Source organism: Sorex araneus, chromosome 3, assembly GCF_027595985.1.
Source record: "Sorex araneus isolate mSorAra2 chromosome 3, mSorAra2.pri, whole genome shotgun sequence".
Classification (NCBI taxonomy): domain Eukaryota; kingdom Metazoa; phylum Chordata; class Mammalia; order Eulipotyphla; family Soricidae; genus Sorex; species Sorex araneus.
The window spans coordinates 86,995,742-87,020,060 of NC_073304.1; the positions used below are offsets into that span (position 1 = coordinate 86,995,742).

The window sequence follows — 24,319 nt, forward strand, 5'->3', positions numbered from 1 at the left end:
AATTAGACAGAGAAAGAGGATGGGAAGGGAATGAGAGGGGGGAAAGGAAGCAGATTCTGGGTTTCTACGTCCTCTCCCAGGGGTCTTCCCCATGTCAGCCTTTGTTCCCCGGGATCCTGAGATGCAGCCGCAGAGATGAGAGGTGCGTGCAAGGCCCTGGAGCAGTGCCCTGGGTTTTCTCACTGCCGCAGCAGCTGCTCCAGCCAGCCTGGCTTCCGCCCCACTCTGTGGCCAGCCTGCCCTCATCCGACTCGGTCCAAGCACAGAAGCTGAGAATTCTGGATTCCGAGCAAGTTTTGTCCCTTAAGGAACGGGTCCTGGAGCTGACCCAGAGTGTCCAGAAAACTGGCCGACGCTTAGCGGCCTTGAGGCCCCGACGCCAACTCTGGCCGGCTTTGTCAGAGTTTCCTTGAACCGCCGCCTGGGGGCGCCCCCAGCTGGGGCTGAGGCTGCCGCCAGCACTGCTGTTGTTGTTATCATTAGTGTAATTAATAAACAAGCACCGCCCGGGCCAAGTGGAAGAAGAGGCAGGCCCCTGCTGCTCCGGAGAATCCCTGGAAAGATCCAGCGAGGCTGGAGGCAAAGGAGGGCTGGACGGCTTCAGCCTTTCCGCCCTCCCCCCTCCCCCCCCACAAGGGCCCATCCCCAGTAGGCGCCAGGGTGCAGGTAGAGGGGAAGGACCGCGAAGGCAGCAGCGAAGGCAGCAGCGAAGGCTGGATTTGGAACCAGCTCTGCCTCTCTGCGACAGGATGTCCGTGGGCACAGCCACCCCCGTGATTACTGGTTGTGGGGCAGGCCAAGCTCTGAGGCAAATATTCATTCATTTAACAGGCTTCTATTTATAGAGTGCCTACTATGTGCACGGTGGTCTACTACTAGCACTTTCCCTGCACCTCCTGAGTGTAGCCAACCTTCCCACCTGGTCCTGGGGAAGCGGGAGAGGAGAGCGGAGGGAGAAGTGGTGGAAGTGACTAGGGAGAGTGACAGCCCCCCCCCCCCCAAGACACCAGCCCCGCTCCCTCCCAGGACCGCAGGGTAAGGGTCACCATGGTGATGGTAGATCAGAACAGAGACTTCTTAAGATCTTGGGGAAAGTCAACACTCAAGCCTTGCAGACTGGGGGTGGGGGGTGGAAGGAGGGAAACTGGAACTTTGGTAATGGGAAACGTGCACAGGTGAAGGGACGGGTGTTGGAACATTGTATGATCCAAACTCAATCTTGAACAACTTTGTAACTGTGCATGTCACGGTGTTGCGATTAAAACACCCCCCCCCAAAAAAAAAAAAAAAAGACTCAAGATCTCCCAGAGTCTTGGAGATACCAGGGGTGGGGAAGCGAACACAAAGACGGGATCTGGGGTGAAGAAGACTCACTCGAGAGGCAAGAAGGGTAGGGGGGATCCTGAGTCAGGACGTGCCCGCGCGCCCGGAGACCGGGGCTTGAGATGCCGAGTCCGGGCAGAAAGTTGGGGTGTGGTCGAGGCGTGGACGGAACAATCCGGCGCGTGCGGTTTGGATGGTTGCGGGAGTGTGTCCGGGGGAAGGAGGGGCGTGGCCGGGGAGGCCGGGCGGGGGGCTCGGCCTCGGGGTCGGGGCGGGGCTGCGGAGTTCGGCTCCCCCACCCCACCCCCCCAGCCCGGGCTGGGCGCACGGAGCGAGGCGCCCCGGGCTCCGCGGGGGGGCGGTGCGAGCTCCGGCTGCGCCGGGGAGGAGGCGGCGGCGGCGGCGGCGGCGGCGGCTCCGCGAACATGAATCAGCGACGGCGGCGACGGCCGGGGAAGGACCGCGCCGGCCCAGCGGCGGCCCCGGGGACCGTGCGCGGCTGACTGCGGGCGCGGGTCCCCGCGGCCCGGGCCCCAGCGCCGCCCCCGGCCGGCCGGCGCCCGCCCCTCGGCGCCGTCCCGCGTCTCCTCCCCCGCCCGCCCTCCTCCCGCTCCCTCCTCCCGGGCGGCTCGCGGGCCGGGCCCGGCATGGTGCGGCGTCGCGGCCGATGGCGCTGAGGCGGAGCATGGGGCGGCCGGGGCTCCCGCCGCCGCCGCCGCCGCCGCCGCCACCGCTGCCGCCGCTCGCGCTGCTGCTGGCCGCGCTGGCCGCGCTGCTGCTCCCGGAGCCGGCGGCCGCAGGTAGGGGCCGGCCCGGGCGGCGGCCGCTCGCGGGGGGTCTGCGGAGGGGCGCGGCCTGGGCGGCCCGGGGCTCGCGGCGGCTGGCGCGAAGCTGGAAGGCCGAGGTGGCGGGGGGCGCGGCGCGGTGGGGGCGCGGGATCCTGGGTCGGGCCCCCCCCAACTTTGTGGCGCCCCGGGCTCTTCCGGCGGGCTGAGTGGTCTGTGGGGGGAGTGTTGGGGACTGGATTTTCCCGCCCTGGAGCTTCCGACTTGGTCGCTTTCCTCTCTCGGTGCTGGGGACCCCCATGCTGCCCGCCCCGCACTTGAAGGTCTCACTCCGAGACCGCAGGGGCTGGGGCTGAGCACCCAACCGGCACCCTTTCCTATGCCATCCAGGTAGGTACTGGGGCTGATGGGGGGTGCCTGGTCACAGAAAATCTCCGGGTACCCGCGGATCCTGTGTCCAGCCGGAGCTCGCGGAGCCCGGAATGTGGGAGAGGCTGGGCTGGAGCCAGTCTGCCCACTAGGTGCGATTCGCCCCCCCAGAGCCGGGGAGCGCCCGCTGCACCTCGATCCCCAACTTCCCACTCCCTACCCTGGGACTGCTGGGCCTGTGGGATGGGAGGCGACCCCCCAGCTGTGAGTGATCTGAGTGAGGCTGTGAATGCAGTAGGGCAGGGCGAGTCCAGAGTCCGGGGCAGCAGCCACTTGCCAGGTACCTTTTCTTGAGACATCACTCCCTGCCACACCAGCTTATCAGGAAAGGGAAGGGACAGGGTGACAAGTTATTTACAAGCTTAAAGGTGTCTGTAGCAGGATCTGAGAAACTAGGAGCTTGCCAGGAGCCACACACAGCAAAGGGCAGGACTGGATTTCTGCTGTGCAAATACCTCACCTGTTCCTCTCTCCTCAAAAACATCGAGAGATGTGGATATTCTCTCTCTCTCTCTCTCTCTCTCTCTCTGCCTCCCTCTGCTGTGAGTGTAAGGTTCCAGAGGGTGACCCTTGCTTCCAGGTGTTTGGGTTTTGGGCCACACCTGATGGTTCCGGGGGGCTCCTCAGCTCAGTGCTGGAGAGGGCATTCATGTGCTGCTGGGGATTGAACGAGGGGCTCCTGAGAGCAAATCATACATCCCCGTCCTTTGCGCTCTTTCCCCAGCCCCCGGGTGGTCACTGTTGAGGCTATAGCTCAGGGGGTTCCGCCTGCCCTGCTCAGAGCCCCTCCCTGCTCTCCTGCCTCCTCCCTCCCTCGCTGGCACCTGCCCCTGCACACATTCAGGTATTCATAGAACCCATGGCTGCCAGGAAGGTGCCGGGTGTTTGATCTGACGTAGTTTTGCAGCCATATGTTCTCTGCTCCAGGGGAGCCCCCCCCCCCTTTCCCTTCTCAGCCTTCTTCCGCTTGCTTGCAGGGGTGGGGTGTTGGCAGCCGTGAGGAGTCCGGGCAACTGCCCTGGCAGGAGAGCCCGTTGCTCTCCCCGGTGCAGTTGTGATTCCCAGGGCAGAAGTCGCCTTTCCACTGAAGGCTGGCTTTGAGCTTAACATTGCCCAGCAGGGAGGTGTGGGGGACAGGTCACTTTTCTTTAGCACTGGGGGAACTTGGCTGTAGCAGAAACAGGCCTCTTTCCTGGCCCAGGTCCGGCACCTTCTGTCACACTCTGTCCCGAATCTCTTCCTTGCCCACTGGTTGGAATGACCTGCCTGACATGGCCTTCCTTCTGAAGGGGAAGGGACAGCTGTCCAGAGACAGGGGCCCTCTCCAGCGGACTGATGCCTTCTCCCCACCTCGCAGGCCTGAAGCTCGTGGGAGCCCCAGCAACTCTGACGGTGTCCCAGGGGCAGCCAGTGAGCCTCAACTGCAGCGTGGAGGGGATGAAAGAGCCTGAGATTCAGTGGATGAAGGATGGGGCGGCAGTGCAGAATGTGGACCAGATGTTCATCTCCGTCAGCGAGCAGCACTGGGTGGCCTTCCTCAGGTGCGGGGGCCCGTCCAGTGAGTTTGGCTCTAGCCTTAGTGCTTTGGAGTGGTGGGACAAGGCAGATGGCCCAAGGCCTGTGACAATGGGTGGAAACTTCTAGAAGTAGAGGCAGTTCAGCCACAGTGAGTGTGCCCTGCAGAGTTGCCCCCCACCCCCTGTGGCCCCAGGAAGCCAGACTGATGTCCTCTTCCCACAGCCTGAAGTCAGTGGAGCGCTCGGACGCCGGCCGCTACTGGTGCCAGGTGGAGGATGGGGGACAAACCAAGACTTCCCAGCCCGTGTCGCTCACTGTGGAAGGTGAGGACCTGGGCTGGACGTAAGATGGCCTAGAGCAGGTGCCCGCCGCCTTGCCTCTGGAGGAGAAAGTGCCGGTGGGGCTGCTCTCCCAGGTTCCCTCAAGCCCAGGCTCTGGGCCCACCCCTGCCGTCGAAGACCCTCAGGAATCTGATGTTTGAGATCTGAGGGGGTAACCCAAATCCCCAACCTCTGGTGTACAGTCTGTTTAAGCTTTCTGAGCAACAAGCCACAAGTCCCCATCTGGGCCTGTTGTGTCCAGTGGCGGGCTGGAAATGGGCAGGGAGGGGGGAGGCGATGGAGGCTGGGCAGCTGCGGGAGCCCAGAGCTGCTCAGCCCAGCAAAACAAAGTGACTAAGAAAGTAACAAAGAGCCTGTACCAGCAGAGCAGGGAGCCGGGCCTGCCAGCCAGCCCAGCTCTGCTGAGCTCCCGCCCACTCCCTGTCCCTCCCCCAGGCCACCCGCCCCGGTCCAGCCTCCTCTCTGGTGTGGCCAGGGAGCCTGCCCAAGGGAAGCCCACGAAGGCTATTCCTCTGGTCCCTGCTGGAACATTTCCTAGGGGGCTTCTTGTGATGAACTTGAGAGGGGGGTGGGATGGCAGGAGACTCCCTGAGGCTGTAGACTCTTTCTGCACCCCCTTTCTTCCCTAGGTGTGCCATTTTTCACCGTGGAGCCCAAAGATCTGGCAGTTCCTCCCAATGCCCCCTTCCAGCTGTCTTGTGAGGCCGTGGGTCCCCCTGAACCCGTCACCATTATCTGGTGGAGGGGGAACATGAGAGTTGGGAAGCCAGCCCCGTCCCCTTCCGTTTTAAATGTAACAGGTGAGCCGTCTTGGGCAGGGCCCTGGGTCAAGGGGCGGGGAGGCCAGCAGAGTCCACTGCAGTTCACTGAATTCTGCTTTGCACTTGGGTGTGTCCAGAGCGGGACCTGGACTCTGGGGGTGTGTATGTGTGCACGGAACTTCCCCAGGTCATTAGGCAGGTGTGCCCAGCCAGCCAGGTGGGCTGATTCTGGGTGCTGCTGTTTCACCGTGTGGAGGAGGGTGCCCCCAGCCCTCGTTTGCAGCCAGGCTGAACACAGCTGGTCCTGGCGCCCATCCCCCTCCCAAGGGAAGAATCCAGGAGCCAGCCCACGCAGAGCTAGGAGGAGTGTCTGACAGATGCCAGGAAGGCAAGTCTCAGGCTGCAGAGTGAGGGCAGCAAGGGGAGGGGGGACCTTGGATACTGGACCGTCTCTCCTCTCCTAATGGCCCTTTCCAGAAACCTCCAGGTGTTTTCCCCAACAGTAACTGTTCGTACCTCAACACAGTTAGCCCCAGAGGGCCCACGTCTGCGCTGCCACCTGGACCCTCGGTCTTCAGGCACATACCTCACATGCTTCTGGGTGCTTATCTGTGAAGCAGAGTTGACTCCCTCTGCTCTGTGCTTGAGCTGGCCAAAAGACCTGGGTATGGGACCTTGGTCTGGAGTCCAGGAAAGTGGGCGGCAAGGGTGCTGTTGGCCCAGCCTGCCAGTAGCAGGGATCTGGAGGAGAGGTGGCGGGGGCATGAGTCTGCTTGGGGGCCCTAGGTTTCAGGCGCAGGGGTGCTTGGGGTGCAGATGTGCGTGGTTGGGACCCTCAGGCAGCCACCCTGCTAAGAAGCACTCACCGACCTCCTACTCCATACCCCGCACTATGCCAGACACCGCAGGGGACCCAGGGCATACAAAGAAAACAGCTAAGACTGGGCCAGCCCCCCGCCCAGGAATGGGTTTGAGGGAAACATGACCTACGTTTAAGGGACCGGAAACTGGCACAGCAGAGAGTCCACAAATAGAACAGGGGTAGGGCAGGGAGACCGCAGAGGAGGACCCGGCACGTCCAGGAAAGGCAAAGCTTTGTGCTCTTCAGGGACTGACATGAGTGGGGGGTGACAGCCGCTTGGTTATACTGTGCAACTTCCCTGGAAGTCATCGGTGAGATCTAGGTCTCAGCTCTGGGACCAAGATCCAGGCCGATCAGTTCCCCCCGAGCCGCTGTTTATTCCCCTCTACCCCATAGTCTAGCCCCTTCCTCTGGCTGGCTGGGCTTGGGGGCATTCACGCCCCGGGCCCAGAGTCAGTGCTTGTGGAGGATGGGGAGGGGCTCACTGAGGTTTTCTGGCCCCAGGAGTGACCCAGAGCACAGTGTTCTCCTGTGAGGCTCACAACGGGAAAGGCCTGGCCTCTTCTCGACCTGCGACTGTTCGCCTTCAAGGTAGGAAGGTTGGCAGGGTGGAGGGGTGGGGGTGCGGGGGGAGTGGGGAACATTGCCGGCTAAGGCCCCCTCGGCCTTGCTGGGAAGGAAAAGAGTGGGGTTTAATTGGCTTCACTCCGTTTCTTGCTCCACTCCTTATGGAAACACCTGAGACCCCGCCGTGGCTAAGAATAGAAACCTGACGTCACAGCAGATTTCCCATCACGAAGCAGCAGAGGACTCCTTGGGAGGGAAGGAGGGAGGGAGGGAGGGAAGTGAGCCAGCAGGAGCTGGTCAAGGCTCCTGCCCAGCCTGGCTTGTGTCAGCCGCTGCGGAGGGCAGCGGCCGGAAGCAGCCAGGCAGGAGGGCAGCGGGAGAGCCTGCGGCTACAGTGCGGCCTGCCTTCCTTTCTGTGTCCCAAGGCCCACCTGCCCCCACCCATGGCCAGGGCCCCTGACTCAGGCAGAGCTGTGACTTCCATGGCTTGGGCACCGGCCTGTTAAGTGGCTACCCCCTACTCGGTGTGGGGCGACTGGTTGTGGAGTGCCCTTTAGAGACGCAGAGCCAATCCCAGAAGCACCACCCCCTCCTCCCTGGCACTGACTCTACCTCCCCACCTGCAGCGTTGCCCGCGGCCCCCTTCAATGTCACGGTGACCAAGCTCTCCAGCAACAATGCGAGCGTGGCCTGGGTACCAGGTGCTGACGGCCTGTCCCTGCTTCAGTCCTGCACGGTCCAGGTAGGCTGAGGTGTGGGGGACGGGCTCTTCCAGCCAGCCATTTGCATTCTGTGAACTGCAGAGTGCTCTGTGGGGTGGGGGGGGGCGGGGGGGAAGTGTGCTGGAGCCTGGGCATTCTTGAGGCGAGATAACAGATCACTGGAATGGATTAGGGCATGCTGGAAGTTCCTTATCTGGTGAAAACCCAAACCTTGCATTTATGTGATCCCTGCAGTCTCACGTCTTGCCCTTTGACTCATACCCCAGCCAGGAGACCCAAGGGAGTCTCAGCCTAGAGTGGAAAAACTGGGTAAAGGGATCCTGAGAACAAGAGTCCGGAAGGGCTTGTTCGTTTTCTTGTTCCCTCCAGGCAGTAGGCTCCTTTGCCCGTGTTTTAGGTGATAAGAGAGGCCTCTGCTCAGGGCTCCTCTGTGAGCGTCTCCTACTTTGCCCTCCCTTTAATTGTGCCCGTGGCCCAGGACAGGAAGATGTGCTCTTCCATATACCAGCCCCACTTCCAGGTACTCAGGAAACTCACTGATGGTCCTGAAGCTGCTGCCAGGGCCCAGGAGGGTCTCTTCCCTGGTCTGCCCTCCGGAGCATGTGCCATGCTGTGGCCTCTGCCCCTCTCAGCCCAAAGTACACCTCCTGTGGGGAGGCAGGAACATGGGTGGGGCGCCCCCACTGTGCCCCTGGTGCCCCTCCGCAAGCTGATGCTTAGCTGAAGACTTTCCTTGGGCTACCACCTTCTGGCTGAATTCAGGATTTGGGAGAATTATTAGTGCAGACCTGATCTTCCAGGTTTTGAAAGTCTCTGTGTTGATATTTTCTCTCAGCATTGAAAATATTTTATTGAACAACACAGTGATAGTTCAGCAAGTAGGGCGCTTACCTTGTATGCAGATGACATAAGTTCAATCCCTGGTATCCTATATGGTCCCCTAAGCACCACTAGGAGTAATTCTTTTTTTTTTTTTTTGCTTTTTGGGTCACACCCAGCGATGCTCAGGGGTTACTCCTGGCTTTGCACTCAGGAGTTACTCCTGGCGGTGCTTGGGGGACCATATGGGATGCGCTGTGCTATCGCTCCAGCCCCCACTAGGAGTAATTCTTGAGTGCAGAGTCAGGAGTTACCCCTGAGCATTACCAGGTGTGACTCCAAAATAAAAAATAAATAAATAAAAAGAGAGAAAATGGCACTTTATTGAACTGTCAGCTGCTGGACAACATTTATTTATTTATTTATTTATTTATTTGCTTTTTTGGGGTCACACCCGTCGATGCTCAGGGGTTACTCCTGGCTCTGCACTCAGGAATTACCCCTGGCGGTGCTCGGGGGACCATATGGAATGCTGGGATTTGAACTCAGGTTGGCCGCATGCAAGGCAAATGCCCTACCCGCTGTGCTATTGCTCCAGCTCCTGGACAAGATTTAAATATTTAGCCTTCCGGTACCTGGATCTCCATTTGTACTCTCACCCTGTTGCCCCAATCCCCTTGGTGACCAGGTGCTCTGCCTGGAAACCCTGAGCCTGCCTAGCTCTGGCTTTGCGGTGTGGCCCGTGGTAACTGCTCTGACAGGTCTGACAGGGCAGGAGCTGGGAGGGGTGAGAAGACTTACAGAGACGTGCTCTTTGCAGTCTTCAGTGATGACTTGGGCTTTGTCAGGAAGAGCGGGTCCTTCCAAGCAAAGGGGAACTGTTATTTGTAGAAGCTTGGAGATGTGGAACCTGGGGTGTGGTTGGACTGGGGTGGTGGGGAGGCAGTGGGGGGGGGCAGGTCTTTGCCAAAATACTTGAGAAGGCATTCCAGTACCCAGACCTATGCCATCTCCTCTTCCTCTCCCCCTCATTTCTTCTCTGCTTTCCTGTAGGTGACGCAGGCCCCAGGAGACTGGGAGGTCCTGGCTGTGGTGGTTCCTGTGCCTCCTTTTACCTGTCTGCTCCGGGACTTGTCACCTGCCACCAACTATAGTCTCCGGGTGCGCTGTGCCAACGCCTTGGGCCCTTCTCCGTATGCTGACTGGGTTCCCTTTCGGACGAAGGGTCTGGGTAAGGGACTCGGCTGAGTGTGTGGCTGGCCAGGCAGGAACGTGGGAGCTGCACCGCTGCTTCCAGTTCCAGTTCTGGTTTGGGTTTTGGCAGCCATGGCTGGACTCTTGGTGGGTCACTTCTGGCTATTCTGGGCCGGGAGGACCCTGCGAAGCCTATGCTCCAGCTCACTGAGTAGCTCTCCAGCCCCTGACTCTGACTCTGGTTCTGAGTGGAGACAGGAGGGAGAGGGGGTCTTTGAGAGGGGGGGCTCATGCTATGCTGAGCGCCTGCTGTGAACCACACACCTACCTTTCCCCTGTGATGGGTGGGGCAGACTAGCAAAGAGGGTGGTAATGAACGGGGCTGCAGGATGGTGGAGAGAGATGTGGGAGAGTCGGGCACGACTGGCTAGAGTGACCAGGTGCCTGCTCAGAATTCTCTAGCAGCTGCAAAGAGTAGCAGAGCTGGGAGAGGTGGAGGCAAAGGCAGCCTCCTGAGAGGTGTGCTGATGAGTTGGGGTGTCACCTGCTATGAATCACCCCCACCCCCAGCTTGGGTGGGAGCACTCAGGGAGGGGAGGAAAACTCTCTGCCCCTTTGTTCTTGGAGTTGGTTCCCCAGTCTACCTGGGACAGGGGGACCATGATGGTGGGAAGGATGGGACTCATCACCTTCTTTTGCGCAGCCCCAGCCAGTGCTCCCCAGAACCTCCATGCCATCCACACTGACTCTGGCCTCATCCTGGAGTGGGAAGAAGTGATTCCTGAGAGCTCTTTGGAAGTCCCACTGGGGCCCTATAAGTTGCTCTGGGTTCAGGACAATGGAACCCAGGTAAGGAGGAGAGTCAGCCCTCAGGGTGCTGAGCTTCAAGGGCTGCCCCTGGGGGCCAGGGTGGGTTGGGTCTCCTGCACCCCATTGCCCAGTGCTGCCATGCCCTCCCCTGCTAAGCAGATAAGGCCTGCTTGCCTGCACGCCCTCCTAGTCTTGTTTACGTTCTGGAGAGGCCTCTGCACTCCCCGGGTCCCAGCCCCAAGTTGCTCTGCCTCCCTTTTCTATCTCTAAATCCCCCTCTGAGTCCTTCTCCTCAAGCTCGGTGTGGGATGGGGGGGCTCTTCTTGGCCACAGGGTGAACTTACGGTGAAGGGGACCATGGCCAACCTGACAGGCTGGGATCCCCAGAAGGACCTGACAGTGCGTGTGTGCGTGGCCAATGCCGTGGGCTGTGGGCCCTGGAGTCAGCCCCTGGTGGTTTCTTTTCATGACCATGCAGGTAAGGCCTGGAAGGGGAGGGGACAGGGGCAGGGGCAGGGGTCGAGGCTTGAAGTCTGGGCAGGGGTGGAGGTGGGGGGCAAGCAGCAACTTTCCTCCTAAGAGGCCCAAAGACAATCCAGAGTTGAGTCCCAGGTTAGGATTTACTCTAGCACATGGGCCGGGGGCTCCCATGGGGCTCCAGCCCCTGCTTTGTGTGTGTATGTGGGGTCCCGGATCTAGTCCCTGGTCCCCCAGGCCTCCTGGAAGAGACTTGAGAGCAGTGCGCCCAACACAGCCCTCAGCACCGCCGAGAGCCCCTCCCCCATCACTCCCCCATCATTTATAATTCTCATACTTCAAACTGTAGCACAGAAATCCCTGGTCACACTGTGGGTCCTATCAGCTCCAGCTGTCAGCATGATGGTCGAAGTTCTTGGTTCCTCCCTTGAAGCCTCTTGCTGCTCGGGACCCCTAGGGACCCCTGGAACTTAGGGAAGCCCTCACCAGGCCAAAGACCCGCCCTGGGAAAGCTGGGCAGGGATTCCTGAGAGCAGCCCGGCTCAGGACCATGTCTCTGCAGGCCAGCAGGCCCCTCCTCATAGCCGCACATCCTGGGTGCCTGTGGTCCTGGGCGTGCTGACGGCCCTGGTCACGGCTGCCGCCCTAGCCCTCATCCTGCTGCGCAAGAGGCGCAAGGAGACCCGGTTCGGGTAAGGGTGGGCCCGGGGGTCAGTGGTTGGTTCGGGTAAGGGGTGGGTCTGGGGTCAGTGGCTGGTTCGGGTAAAGGGTGGGCCTGGGGTCAGTGGTTGGATCGGTAAGGGGTGAACCTGGGATCAGTGGCTGGTTTGGGTAAGGGATGGTCCTCGGGTCAGTGGCTGGTTCGAGTAAGGGGTGTGCTTGAGAGACATGTGCTGGTTCAGGGAAGTGGTGGGCCTGGGGACAGTGAGTCATGATTCTTAGACTGAGTGCTTACTGAGTCCTGGTCCTTTCAGACAAGCCTTTGACAGTGTCATGGCCCGGGGTGAGCCTGCTGTCCACTTCCGGGCAGCACGGTCCTTCAATCGGGAACGGCCTGAGCGCATTGAGGCCACATGTGAGTGACGAGACTCAGCAGAGGGCACTGGGCTCCCTGCTGCCCTGCCAGTGTTCATTGCCCTCACTCGTGGGACTCAGACACTTCATACATGGACGGGAGGGGGGAGCTGGGGGTCCTCAGCGGGGTGCGAGAGCCAGCATGGGCCACTCTGCCCAGGGTTGGGGTCTGGGAGGGAGGCGGGCCAGTCGGGGAGGGGCGTACCCACCCTCACTCTCCCTCTGCACAGTGGACAGCCTGGGCATCAGTGACGAACTCAAGGACAAGCTGGAGGACGTGCTCATCCCTGAGCAGCAGTTCACGCTGGGCCGGATGCTGGGCAAAGGTGTGGGCTGGGGGCTGTGCGGTCTTGTGGGGGTGTTAGGTTGGTCCCACTGCTGGGAGGGTGTGGGCTCAAGTCTGCTCCTACCGAAGGATGGATTTTTTGGTTTTGCTTTGGGGCCACACCTGGCAATGCTCAGTGGTCACTCCTGGCTGTGTACTCAGAATTGCTCCTGACAGTGCTCAGGGGCTCATAGTGGGATGCCGAGGATCAAACCTGGATCTGCTACATGCAAGGCAGGCACCCTACCCGCTGTACTATCGCTCCAGCTCCAAGAAGGATGTATTTGTGGGCACTAGAGTTGGGTGTTAGAGGGACTGGTGGCCGAGGAAGGCCCGGTCACTCCCAGAACATTCTCTTGGGCTCCAGCCCAGGGCAGCTTCTCAGCGGCCTCAGAGATCGTGATCTTAAGGAGGAAAGAGAGTGGGGGACAGAAGGCTGGAGGTGGGGTCTCACCATCATTTGCCTTCCAGGAGAGTTTGGCTCTGTGCGGGAGGCCCAGCTGAAGCAGGAGGATGGCTCATTTGTGAAAGTGGCTGTGAAGATGCTGAAAGGTGAGGGGACAGCAGAGGGGTAGCTTGACTGCACCCCTTAAGGGTGAGAGGGGGAATGATGGCAGGGATGGGCTTAACCACTGATTGGGTGCTCTGTGCCATGCAGACAGTTCTCCAGAACAGACCCTCTTGCCTGCAAGACCCCCTTGCCCCTTTGCTAGCATTGTAGTGGCTGTCTCAGGCTCCCTGTCAGGCTGTGGAAGTGGGGCCTGGTTGCAACTCGCTGGGTAGTGCCACCTGCTCATGGCCAGACTCTGGTGTTCTGGGAAGCCCGAGACATTGTGGGTCCTAACCTGAGACTTCAGAGTCTCCAGGGGGGTCTGGGCCGCATCATCCCCTCCTCTCCTACTCTCTCCCCCAGCCGACATCATCGCCTCGAGTGACATTGAAGAGTTCCTGCGGGAGGCGGCGTGTATGAAGGAGTTTGACCACCCACACGTGGCCAAGCTCGTGGGTGAGCCCTTTGTGGGAGAGGCAGATGGAAAACGGGGTGAAAACTCTGCTTCCCCAAGGTAGGGGAGCAGCCTGTGGGCAACAAGTTTAGACTGACTTGGTGAGTAAGAAAATGCAGGGAGATAGGGCAGGAGAGTTAGTACAGGGGGAAGGGCACTTGCTTTGCACACAGCCAATCCGGGTTCGGTGCTCAGCACCACAGATGTTCCCCCGAGACGACTGGGAGTAATCCCTGAGCACAAAGCCAGGAGTAGCCCTGAGCATCGCCAGGGGTAGCCCCCAAACAGCAACAACAAAAAAAATGCAGGGAGAGAATATCAGGGATGGGACTTCCGGCAGAACTCTGTTCAGAGTCCAGTGTGCAGTCTCTGTCCTTGGGTGCTTTGAGAACAGAGGGCAGGGGCACAGGGGAGGCCCCCCAGATGCTCACCAGATGGGTGTGAAACTCTCAGAGCAGGAGGTAGCCGAGCCTCAAGGTCCCGTCCAGCAGGTGGGGATCCCGGGGCCCTCAGGGCCATCCCTACCTGCTGTGACCAGCTCCCATCTCTGCCTGGCCCCAGGGGTGAGCCTCCGGAGCAGGGCCAAAGGCCGACTCCCCATCCCCATGGTCATCCTGCCATTCATGAAGCACGGGGACCTGCACGCCTTCCTGCTCGCCTCCCGCATTGGGGAGAACCCCTTTGTGAGTGCGTGTGTTGGGTGGGAGAAGGCAGGCTGAGTTGGGGTCTGCATGCTGGCAGGCTTCCTCCTTCTAAGGTGGTGGCGGAGGCAGGGGGGGTTTGCGGGGGGACGGCGGTAGGGGGCACTGTGGTAAATCCACCCAAGGAGCAGCAGCACCTCTTCCAGACTTGCCCGAGCTCCCTGGGTGTGGGATGGTTTGCCCAACCCCCTTGGTGATTCTGAGGGGGTCTGCTCTGGCATGGACCCCTACCTGACTGCGTGACCGTGTCCTATCTGCCTACCAGAACCTGCCCCTGCAGACACTGGTGCGGTTCATGGTGGACATTGCCTGCGGCATGGAGTATCTGAGCTCCCGGAACTTCATCCACCGGGACCTAGCAGCTAGAAACTGCATGTAAGTGAGGACATGCCCGGGGTGTGTGTGGGGGGGGGGGCAGGGGCACCCTGGGGAGCCAGGACAGGAAGTATCGGCTCTGTCGGAGGACAGCATGGGAGCACAGTGGCCCTGGATCTGTGCACAGAGTGGGGTCCTCATGTCCCACCCCGCTGCAGGCTGGCCGAAGACATGACTGTGTGTGTGGCTGACTTTGGGCTTTCCCGGAAGATCTACAGCGGGGACTACTATCGGCAGGGCTGTGCCTCCAAGCTTCCCGTCAAGTGGCTGGCCCTGGAGAGCCTGGCCGACAACTTGTACACGGTGCACAGTGATGTGGTGAGTGGGCAGCACGGTGAGGCGGGGATGGGGGGAGTTGGGGGGATGCCTGCCCTGCTACCATGTGGTTGGGTGGGGGGTTGTAGACTGACGCACTGTTACAGTGTGTCTGGGGCGCTTCAGAAGGGCCGAGCCAGGGCCGTTGTGGGCTTGGCCCAGCTCCCAGGCCCAGGAAGCCTCCTGACACCTCCTTCCCCACCTGTATTCTGACCCAGTGGGCTTTCGGAGTGACCATGTGGGAGATCATGACTCGTGGGCAGACGCCATATGCCGGCATCGAGAATGCTGAGATTTACAACTACCTCATCGGCGGGAACCGCCTCAAACAGCCTCCTGAGTGTATGGAGGACATGTGAGTCCCCCTGGGAAGGGCTGCTGAGAGGTAAAGAGGGTAGGAGGGGTCTTTGTGGGTCGGATTTGGTGCTGGTTTGGGAACCAAACCCAAAAGGCTGAGGCTGTCCCAGGAATGGGAATTTCAGCAGAGCTGTGCGCCCAGAGGGAGCTCAGGCCTTTGTGGTTTCTGTGGTTCATCTTTGTGGTTTTTGGTGTTCTGTTTGGGGGCCACACCTGGCAGTGCTCAGGGCTTACTCCTGACTCCTGGCAGGCCCCAGGAACCATGTTGGGTACCAGGGATTGAACCCAGGTCTGCCACATGCAAGGCATGCACTATCTGTTCTATCTCTCCAGCCCCCTCCCCCACCTTCTGTTGTTGTTGTTGGAAAAATACATGTTACTAGAGGGAAGACTAATCTCCACCCCCATCCCTTTATCCACCATCCCTTGCTTTATCTCCCATTCCTATGCTCCATGTGTTTATATATATATAATTACATATATCACTGTGCCACTGTTATCCTGTAGTTCATCGATTTGCTTGAGCAGGCGCCAGTAATGTCTCCATTTGTCCTAGCCCTGAGATTTTAACAGCCTCACTTTACTCATCCTCCAGTGCCATATTAGAGGCTCTTTCAGGGTCAGGGGAATGAGACCCATCATTGTTACTATATTTGGCATATTGAATAAGCCCCGGGGAGCTTGCCAGACTCTGCCGTGCATGCAGGATACTCTCAGTAGCTTGCCTGGTTCTCTGAGAGGGAGAACTAGACAATAAGAGGAGCTTTGTTTTATAGTTTCTGGATCTTGGCCATTGATGAGATTACATTGTGCCGGGGCTGTTTGTGGGTGTGACTGCCTAGCTACTGAAAAATGGGGGAATCTGGGTGCAGGAGGCCCAGTCCTGATCCGAGCAGGCTTAGAGATCTCAGCCCCAGGACCCACACACCTGAGTTCCTCTGCCGGTTCCTTCATGCATGAGGCTCATCCGAGCTTCTGGAGAGGGGTCTTGAGCATGGCTGTGGCTGGGTTCTGGAGGTCTTTGTCTACCGGGGCTCTGCTCGGGTCAGGGAGAGAAACTCAACCTGCCCCCCTTCGAGGAGCCCCAGTGAAGACAGCCAGGCGCGGAGCAAGAGACTCTGCATTTATTACATATATAATATATATATATTTTTTTCATTATGAGGGACTGAACCCAGCCCTCACAGACACAGCCTGCGCTCTCCACTGAACCACAAGCCCACCCCACCACTCCTGTGTCTTGCTGAGCAGTAGGCCTGTTTCCCTCAGTTTTCCACGCTTTTCCTGCTCCCCCCACTCCTTAACACACACATGCGCACGCACGCACACACACACATTGGAGGACTCTTCTGGACTGTGCTCTCTCTCCCTCCCTCCCTGTCTGAGATCCCCTCCCAGCTTTTGCTTGACAAGGAGAGGGCCACTGGGGCCCAGATAGGAGGCTTTCTTGCCTTCTTGTCTGACCTCTTCCTGGGGGGTGAGGGAGCCAGATAACAGACCAAATTCCAAGGAGGAGGGAACTGCCTTCTCCTTTGTGGTGAAGCTCTTGGAGTGGGGTGGGGAGTGGGGTGGGAAAGGAAGTCTCCGTGACTGGACCCGTATCACTAACGTTAGCTGAGCCCATGCAGGCATTCTTTCCCGTAATCCTCTCTCCTACCCGGAAAGACTATTGTTAGCCCATTTTGTAGATGAGAGGCCAGGATTAAGGAGGTGGGTAGCAGGGGCAAGGTCACACAGTTATTAAGTGGATGAGTGGGGATCTGGGTCACGAGTTCTTTGATTTCACACTGTGTGCTCCTGCACGTGATGCTAGCCGTGATCTGCCTGCCCTTCCCATGGGTTGTTTGCTGGGGCCATACCCTACTGTGCCAGGGAGCCACTCTAGCCTGCCTGGCAGCGCCAGGGGCGGGGGGAGGGGGCGAGTGTTTTCATGTGGTGTGGGAATCTTTCTGGGGCGCCTCCTGCACGCAGAAGCTGTGCCCTTTGGGCTTTTTTTCTGACCAAGCTTCCCCTCCCCTCACTGCCTCCCAGTGTGAGGGGTTCTCTGGGAATTTGGATGAGACCTCAGGGAATCTGTTTGTTTGTTTGTTTGGGGGCCACACCTGGCAGTGCTAGGGCTTGCTCCTGACTCTGTGCTCAGGGATCACTCCAGGCAGTACACAGGTGGTCCTGTGTAGAGTCAGGACTGGAACCTGGGTTGGCCCCGTAAGCACCTTGACCTCTGTATTATCTTTTGGGCCCCCAGATCTCAGAATCTGTAAGGATCCCATCATTGTCTGGCCAGAATCTTCCAACCAGGGAAGGCAGGCTAGAGGCTCGGCTTCTCTAAAGTGTCAGTGACAAGTGAGGCCTGGACGCAACCTAGGTGGGTCCAGGAGAGGGTGCTGTGCTGGAGCCCCGCTGACTGCATCAGGAGCCTGGGGCCAGGTGTGGGGCCTGACACTCTGTATGCCACCGAGAAAGACCTGAGTGGCTGCTCACATCAGTCCCCTGAAAACACCCTTGGCCCCAGGCTGTGTTCTACAGGACAGGAGCACTCCAAGCATCCCTCACAGATGGACAGCAGAGCCAGCCCTCCTGGCTTCAAATTGCATCTCCATCCCTTTTCAGCTGTGTGACCTTGGCCTGGGCTTTTGACCTCTCTGTCTGTCTCCACATTGGTAAAACAGACCTTATTTCATAGGCTCATTGTAGGAATTAAATAACAAGTGTAAAATATTTAAGCCCCACCCCACGTGAATGAGAATGATCCTCTAAACCCAGCCAGGAGTAAACTCTGACTACAGCCGGGTGTGGCCTAAAACACAAACCAAACAAATGTAGAATACTTAGAAGAGTTCCTGCACATCAGTGTGGTCAGTGCATTTTTTTAAAATTCCCAGTTCTCATGGCTGGAGAGATAGTACAGCTGGTAGGACACTTACCTTGCATGTGGCCTAACTGGGGGTTCAGTCCCCGGCACGACATTTGATGCCATAAGTCCCACTGGAAATGTCCCTGAGTACTACCAGGTATGGCCCCCAAACAAAAAAGTTTCTGCATTGAGCACCTAAATTAGTGAAGACCAGGGCCAGAGCGATAGTACAGTTGGTAGGGTGTTAGACTTGCACACGGCGGACCCAAGTTCAATCCCTGGCATCCCATATGGTCCCCCAAGCACATTGCTAAGAGTAATTCCTGAGCACAGAGCCAGGAGTAACCACTGAGCATCCCTGGGTGTGGCCCAAAAATTAAAAAAAAAGAATGAAAACAAAAATTCCTAGTTCAGGACTTAGGAGATGGTTCAAAGGATTGGAGGGTGTTCTTTATTTGTGGGAACCCTGAGTTCTGCCCTGGGCACCTCATGGTCCCATGAGCATTGCTGGGGTCCTCCGAAATTAAACTAATGATGGTTTCATATGATGAAAAGCCTCTTTTTTTGTTTGTTTGGTTGGTTTTGGTTTTGGGTCACATCCAGCAGTGCTCATCTTGGGGTGAGGATGGGGGTGGGGATACAAACTGGGTCTCCACGTGCAAGGCATGCGCCCTACCCGCTGCGCTATCTGTCTCTCCGCCCCAGGGCCTCTACTTTTAAGGACAGGACTAAGGTTCCTCTTTCACCTGGCTCCTCTCCCTTCCTTCCACCCCAGCTACGAGCTCATGTACCAGTGCTGGCATGCAGACCCCAAGCAGCGGCCGAGCTTCACCTGCCTGCGCATGGAGCTGGAGAGCATCCTGGGCCACCTGTCCGTGCTCTCCACCAGCCGGGACCCCTTGTACATGAACCTGGAGAGAGCCGACGAGCCTGCCGAGGGAGGCAGCTTGGAGCTGCCCAGTGGAGACCAGGCCAGCGGCGGGGCTGAGGATGGCAGTGCCCTGGGCGCCGTGGGGGGCACTCCCAGTGACTATCGCTACATCCTCAGCCCTGGGGGGCTCACCGAGCAGCCCGGCCAGGAGGAGCCGCCGCAGCCCCAAAGCCCCATCAACGAGGCCCAGCGGCTCCTGCTGCAGCAGCAAGGGCTCCTGCCCCACAGCAGCTGTTAGCCCACGGGGCCAGGGGCTTCCCGGCCGTGGGGCTGGCTCTGCCATCCTTTGAGCTGGCTGACTGCGCCCGAGGTGACCCCAGCCCTGGCAGCAAGGTGTGGAGGCTCCTGTGGTAGTCCTCCCAAGCTGTGCTAGATGCCCGGACTGACCAGATCGCCCAATCCCCGTTCTCCCGCAGCCACGCTGGGGCCAGCCTGGCTCTGGTTCAGGCCTTGTCTTGGTGGAGGTGGGCCAGGCCTGGTTGTCTAAACCCAGGCAGCTGGCAGGAGGGGGTGGTAGTGTTTCCATGGTTACCATGGGTGTGAGGAGCTGGGGAGGGTGGCTGCAGCCCTGCGGGGTGGGGGGGGCCCTGACTCGCAGGGCTGAGCTTCCCCGGCTGCTCTCCTGCGTGCATTGAGGCGGCTCTGGCCTGGTGGCCCAGGCGGGCCCACACTTGGGTCAAAATGTTCAGGTCTGTCCATCCACCCATGAGTTTCTCTTTACTTTCTGCCTTTAGGTGGGAGTGGGTGAAGGGTTGGTCCAGTTAGGTCCCAGCCCTGAAGTCAGGATCCAGTGGGTCGTGCTCAGGTCTGAATGCCCTAGCCAGTGGCCCCAGGATCTGGTGAGGTGTACAGCACAGCTGGTGGGTGGGGGGGCTGGCAGGACACAGCAGATGGCCGGGGCCACCACTTCCCGTCTCCTGACGCCACTGCTGGGAAGGGGAAAGGAGCTGAGGGGCTCGCCCAGGAAGGAGCGCAGAGGAGTCTCGAATCCCTCTCCAAGCCCTCCCACAGTCTGTCTCAGCATGCTCCCAACTCCCAAAATATCCTCCACTAACAAAGGCGGCTGTGTCTGAGCTCATCCTCACACAGCACCCCCAACCTCTTCCCTCTCCCTGCAGACCCTCTTCCGTGCCAGGAAAGATGGGGCTGGCGTGGGGGAGGGGCGGTGGCTGGAACCTGCACCCCAGGCCTGACTGGGGCACCTCGGGAGTGCATGGGGCCGGGCCCTGGCTCTTAGGGACACTTTCCAAGTTGTTAGATACTGTTTAAAAAACAGAAATAAAATTGATGACTAAAGACTCAAGGCATTGTCCCTTAAATGTTTATGCTTTTTCTTCACCCCCAGATCACAAAATGAAACATCTCTGCGAGAGCAAAGTCTGGAAAGACATATGCCCAAATGTTAACAACTGTTATCTTTACATAATGAGATTATGGGGAACTTTTTTCCTTAATGCTTTGAAAGTTTCCTGCATAGGGCCTGAGCAATAGTATAGTGGGTAGGGCAGTTGCCTTGCATGTGGTCTGACAGGTTCAGCCCCTGGTATCACATTTGGTGCCCCAAGCCCCACCAGGAATGATCCCTGAGTACTACTAGGTATGGCCCCCGAACAAAATAAGTGTCTGCATTAAGCACCTAAATTAGAGAAGACCAGGCTGGAGCAATAGGACAGCAGGTAGGGTGTTTGCTTTGCATGTGACCGACCAAGTTTGATCCCTGGCATTCCATTAAATCCCCTGAGCACTGCCAGGAGTAACCCTTGAGCATCAAAAGCAATTGGAAGGGACTGGAGCATTTGCCTTGCATGCAGTCGACCCGGGTTCGATCCCCAGCATCCCATGTGGTCTCCCAAGCACTGCCAGGAATAACCCCTGAGCATCGCTGGGTGTGATCCAAAAAGCAAAAAAAAAAAAAAAAAAAAGGGAAAATGCAAAAGATTTAAAAAAAAAAAATTGGCAGGGGCCAGAGAGATAACTCAGTGGGTTAGACACATTTTTTGCATGCAAGAGGTCTGGGTTTAATCCTGGCACTGCATGGTCCAACAGATTACTAGGAGTGACACTCCTGCTCTCCCACCTACATAGCACCACTGGGCGTGACCAGAAGACCAAAACCCAAACCCAGATACCTATAAACCTGCATAAAAATAACACCATTGACCTTTAGAAACAGCAGAATGTTCTTTATCTTGGATCTAGGACAAAGACACAATCCCTCCAACAGACTTTACAGACTCACTTATCACTGGGTGTGGATACTTCACCTTTAAACTCTTGCCTGGAGCCTGGGAAAACCCTGGGAAGAAGTGGGCCAAGAGAACAGTAGGTGAAACTTTGCTTCCAGGTATTGTCGTCTGGCATTTTTTCACTTTAAAACTGTCAGTGGCGCTTGCTCTCCAAGCCCTTGTTCTCCCTAGAACAGGTCTCTCGCTTGTTTGTATCTGGTTACCTTTTTCCACTCTGGAGAAGCCGCATTCTCTCCAGAACATGTACTTCCTCTCTCTCTCCCCTCACATCTGTAGCACTGTAGCACTGTTCTCTGATTTGTTCACCGATTTGCTCGAGTGGGTACCAGTAACATCTCCACTGTGAGACTTGTTACTGTTTTTGGCATATCGAATACACCATGGGTAGTTTGCCAGGCTCTGCTGTGCAGGCGGGATACTCTCGGTAGCTTGCCGGGTTCACCAGAGGGACAGAGGAATCAAACCCAGGTCAGCCGTGTGCAAGGCAAACGCCCTACTCTCTGTGCTGTCGCTCCAGTCCCCCTCACATCTGAGTTTCAGTAAAAACTATTTGGCTTCACACACACACACACACACACACACACACACACACAATGGTCACTGTCATCCCATTGCTCATCAATTGGTTCGAGCGGGCACCAGTAACGTCTCTCATTGAGAGACTTATTGTTACTGTTTTTGGCATATCCAATACGCATGGGTAGCTTGCCAGGCTCTGCCGTGTAGGCTCCATACTCTCAGTAGCTTGCCGGGCTCTCTGAGAGGGGCGGAGGAATCGAACACGGGTTGGCTGCATAAAAGGCGAAAGCCCAACCACTGTGTTATCGCTCCAGCCCACACACACATACACACAATAATAATAATAAATGCTATTGGAGGAGCTAAAGAGAGTTCAGTGGGTAAGGTACCTGTCTTGCATGAGGCTGGCCTGGGTTCAATCCCTAGCACCCTATATGCCCCCCTTACCCTAGCAATGCCAGGAGTGATCCCTGAATCCAGAGCCAGGAATAAGCCCTGAGCACCACTTGGTGTGTTTCCCCCAAAACAAAAACAAAAAAACTCTAAACAAACCTAAACAGCTATTAGAGCAAACTCCCAGGCAGGGGCAGCGGGGGTGTGAGAAAGCAGCATCTTTGTGTGGGGAGGGCCATGGGGAGTCAGGAAGGACCCTGGTTCTCCTCTGCTGGCAGACGGTGATGGAACAGGTAGGTGTGTCTGAAAGCAAATACCCTGTAAAACCTGTTACTGCTACTCCTGATTCTGGTTCCCACATGGATCATGACACCTGAATTAATTTCCCAGGAAGCAGCATTCAGAATATTTCCTGCTATGGTTAGCATGAACTAGGTACAGGTTATTTGTGAGATAGTGTTTAGGAAGTTTTGGAGTGTGGAGTGGTGGGGTGGGTCTCTCCCACAACATGGCCAGCTGTGACTCCAGCTCTGTGCTTCTCAGCAGTGTTCAGGGGACCCTAGATGCTAGGAATAGAGTCCAGGCTCAGGGCTGGAAAGATGGTGCAGAGGGTAGGTGCTTGCCTTGCATGCAGCCAACTTGGTTTGATCCCTATAACTCCATATGGTCCCCAAGCACCTCCAGGGACAATCTCTGAGCACAGAGATGGGAGTAAGTCCTGACCACTGCTGGGTATGGCCCCTAAACAAGCAGAACAACAACAACAACAAAAAACCCAGGCCTGCTACACACAGAAAAGTACTCAGTTCATTGAGCTGTCTCTGGCCCCAAGTTTGGGAATTAGTTTGGAACCCTGACAAGGGCCCAGTCTATATGGTTCCCACATCACATGTCTATCTCAGTTAAATCAGAGAGCATTTCCATAAAGCCAGGAATGAAGTACCATCTTCTGATCAGAAGGGAATGCAGAGATCCAGGCTTTAAACCCACAAAGTCAGAGAGCAGAGCCTGGGCCCCTCCCATCCTCCCTCTCCACAGAGCGTGGAGATGCTCTGTCACAGCTGTCTCCGTGGGGGGAAATGCATGCCAATAGTAGGCACCTCTGAAATGCATGGGAGGGGCTGGGGATGTGGCTCAGCAGTAAGGCACTTGTCTGGCAGGCATGAGGGTTCAACCCTAGGCATTGCAAAAATAAAACCAAAAAAAATAAAACCCAAAGAGATAATACTGAAGGTAAGGCTTTTGCCTTGCACATGATTTGATCCCCGAAATCCCATATGGTCACCTGAGCTCCACCAGGATCAACTCCTGAGTGTAGAGTCAGGAGTTACCCTTGAGCATCAGGTGTGCCCCATGCCCCACCTCACCCACAAATTATCACAGGAGTTCTGGAGCAGTGTGTGTGTGTGTGTGTGTGTGTGTGTGTGTGTGTGTGTGTGTGTGTGTGTTGGGGGGGAATCTACTTAATGGGAGTTACCTACCTGTTTATCAACTCAGTCTTTTCCCTGAGTACCTTGTGCCTTTCCCCCCATGGTCAAACGGCTTTAAGGTATTAAAGTAGGTAATATTAGAATTTTTAAAACTTGTGTGTGTGTGAGGGGCAGGAGTGACAGTGCAGTGGGTAGGGTGCCTGCCCTTGCATGGGGCTGACCGAATTTGATCCCTAGCATCCCATATGGTTCCCCAGGAGTAATTCCCAAGTGCAGAGCCCTGAGCATCGCCGGGTGTAGCTCTAAAAACAAAACCAAAGACGTGTGTGTGTGTGTGTGTGTGAGTGTGTGTGAGTGTGTGTTTCTGTGATGCTGGTGATCAAAACAAGGTAGGTCGTCACACATGCAAAGCCTTTGATCTACTGCTGAGCCATTTTTCTAGCCCCAGAGCTTTTCTTTACAAGTATGAGACACTTACCAAAAAATTATACAAGATGCCGCAGGGAAGACTTGTGGGCACAAAGGAGTCTACTCCCTACCCCACCCTGACTTGCCAAGCTCAGCCCCTGGGCACAACAACAGAGCCCGTGAGATCTGGAGCAGGGCCAGGTGAGTATGAGCACTACAAAGAGATGCGGGCACTGTGGCCAGGAGTGCCCTGAGGAGTACATTATAACCGGGCAGTGTGTGGGCAAGCACCATATCTGAAGTATGAGACACACAGTGAGTCCCTTCCCCCCCCTCCAGCATGGGGACATTGGGTTTGTTGTTTGTTTGGCTTTTTGGGTCACACCTGGTGATGCTGAGGGGTGACGCCTGGCTCTGCACTCAATAATTATGCCTTAAAAAAAAAAAGAATTATGCCTGGTGGTGCTCAGGGACCATATGGAATGCCAGGGGTCAAACCCAGGTCGCCACGTGCAAGGCAAATGCCCTGCCCGATGTACTACTGCTCCACCCCCACAATGAGCCCTTGGCCAAGTGTGTGGCACCCCAACCAGGTGTAGGACCTGATCACAGTGATGATAGCAGGAGCACAGGGAAAGAAAGGGAGGAAAAATAGGCCCAAACAGAAAAGCTCCCCAAACCTTTTTTTCAAGGTTTTACTGGAGCGATAGCACCGTGGGTAGGACGTTTGCCTTGCACAGGGCCAACCCGGGTTCGATTCCTCCATTTCTCTCGGAGAG

At 57.4% G+C, this 24,319-nt stretch overlaps 1 protein-coding gene across 1 annotated transcript; it reads left to right on the plus strand.

The window, feature by feature from the left end:
• Window positions 1-1,964: 1,964 nt before the first annotated feature.
• Window positions 1,965-19,847, plus strand: TYRO3 (TYRO3 protein tyrosine kinase). The gene is made up of 19 exons (XM_055132645.1): window positions 1,965-2,123; window positions 3,895-4,078; window positions 4,278-4,378; window positions 5,026-5,196; window positions 6,524-6,610; window positions 7,213-7,328; window positions 9,181-9,358; window positions 10,025-10,170; window positions 10,465-10,609; window positions 11,171-11,300; window positions 11,583-11,683; window positions 11,913-12,008; window positions 12,479-12,559; window positions 12,921-13,013; window positions 13,573-13,694; window positions 13,978-14,087; window positions 14,246-14,405; window positions 14,621-14,757; window positions 18,389-19,847. The coding sequence occupies exons 1-19, from the start codon at window positions 1,991-1,993 to the stop codon at window positions 18,780-18,782; spliced, it is 2,685 nt and encodes an 894-aa protein (XP_054988620.1). The 5' UTR covers window positions 1,965-1,990; the 3' UTR covers window positions 18,783-19,847.
• Window positions 19,848-24,319: the final 4,472 nt, after the last annotated feature.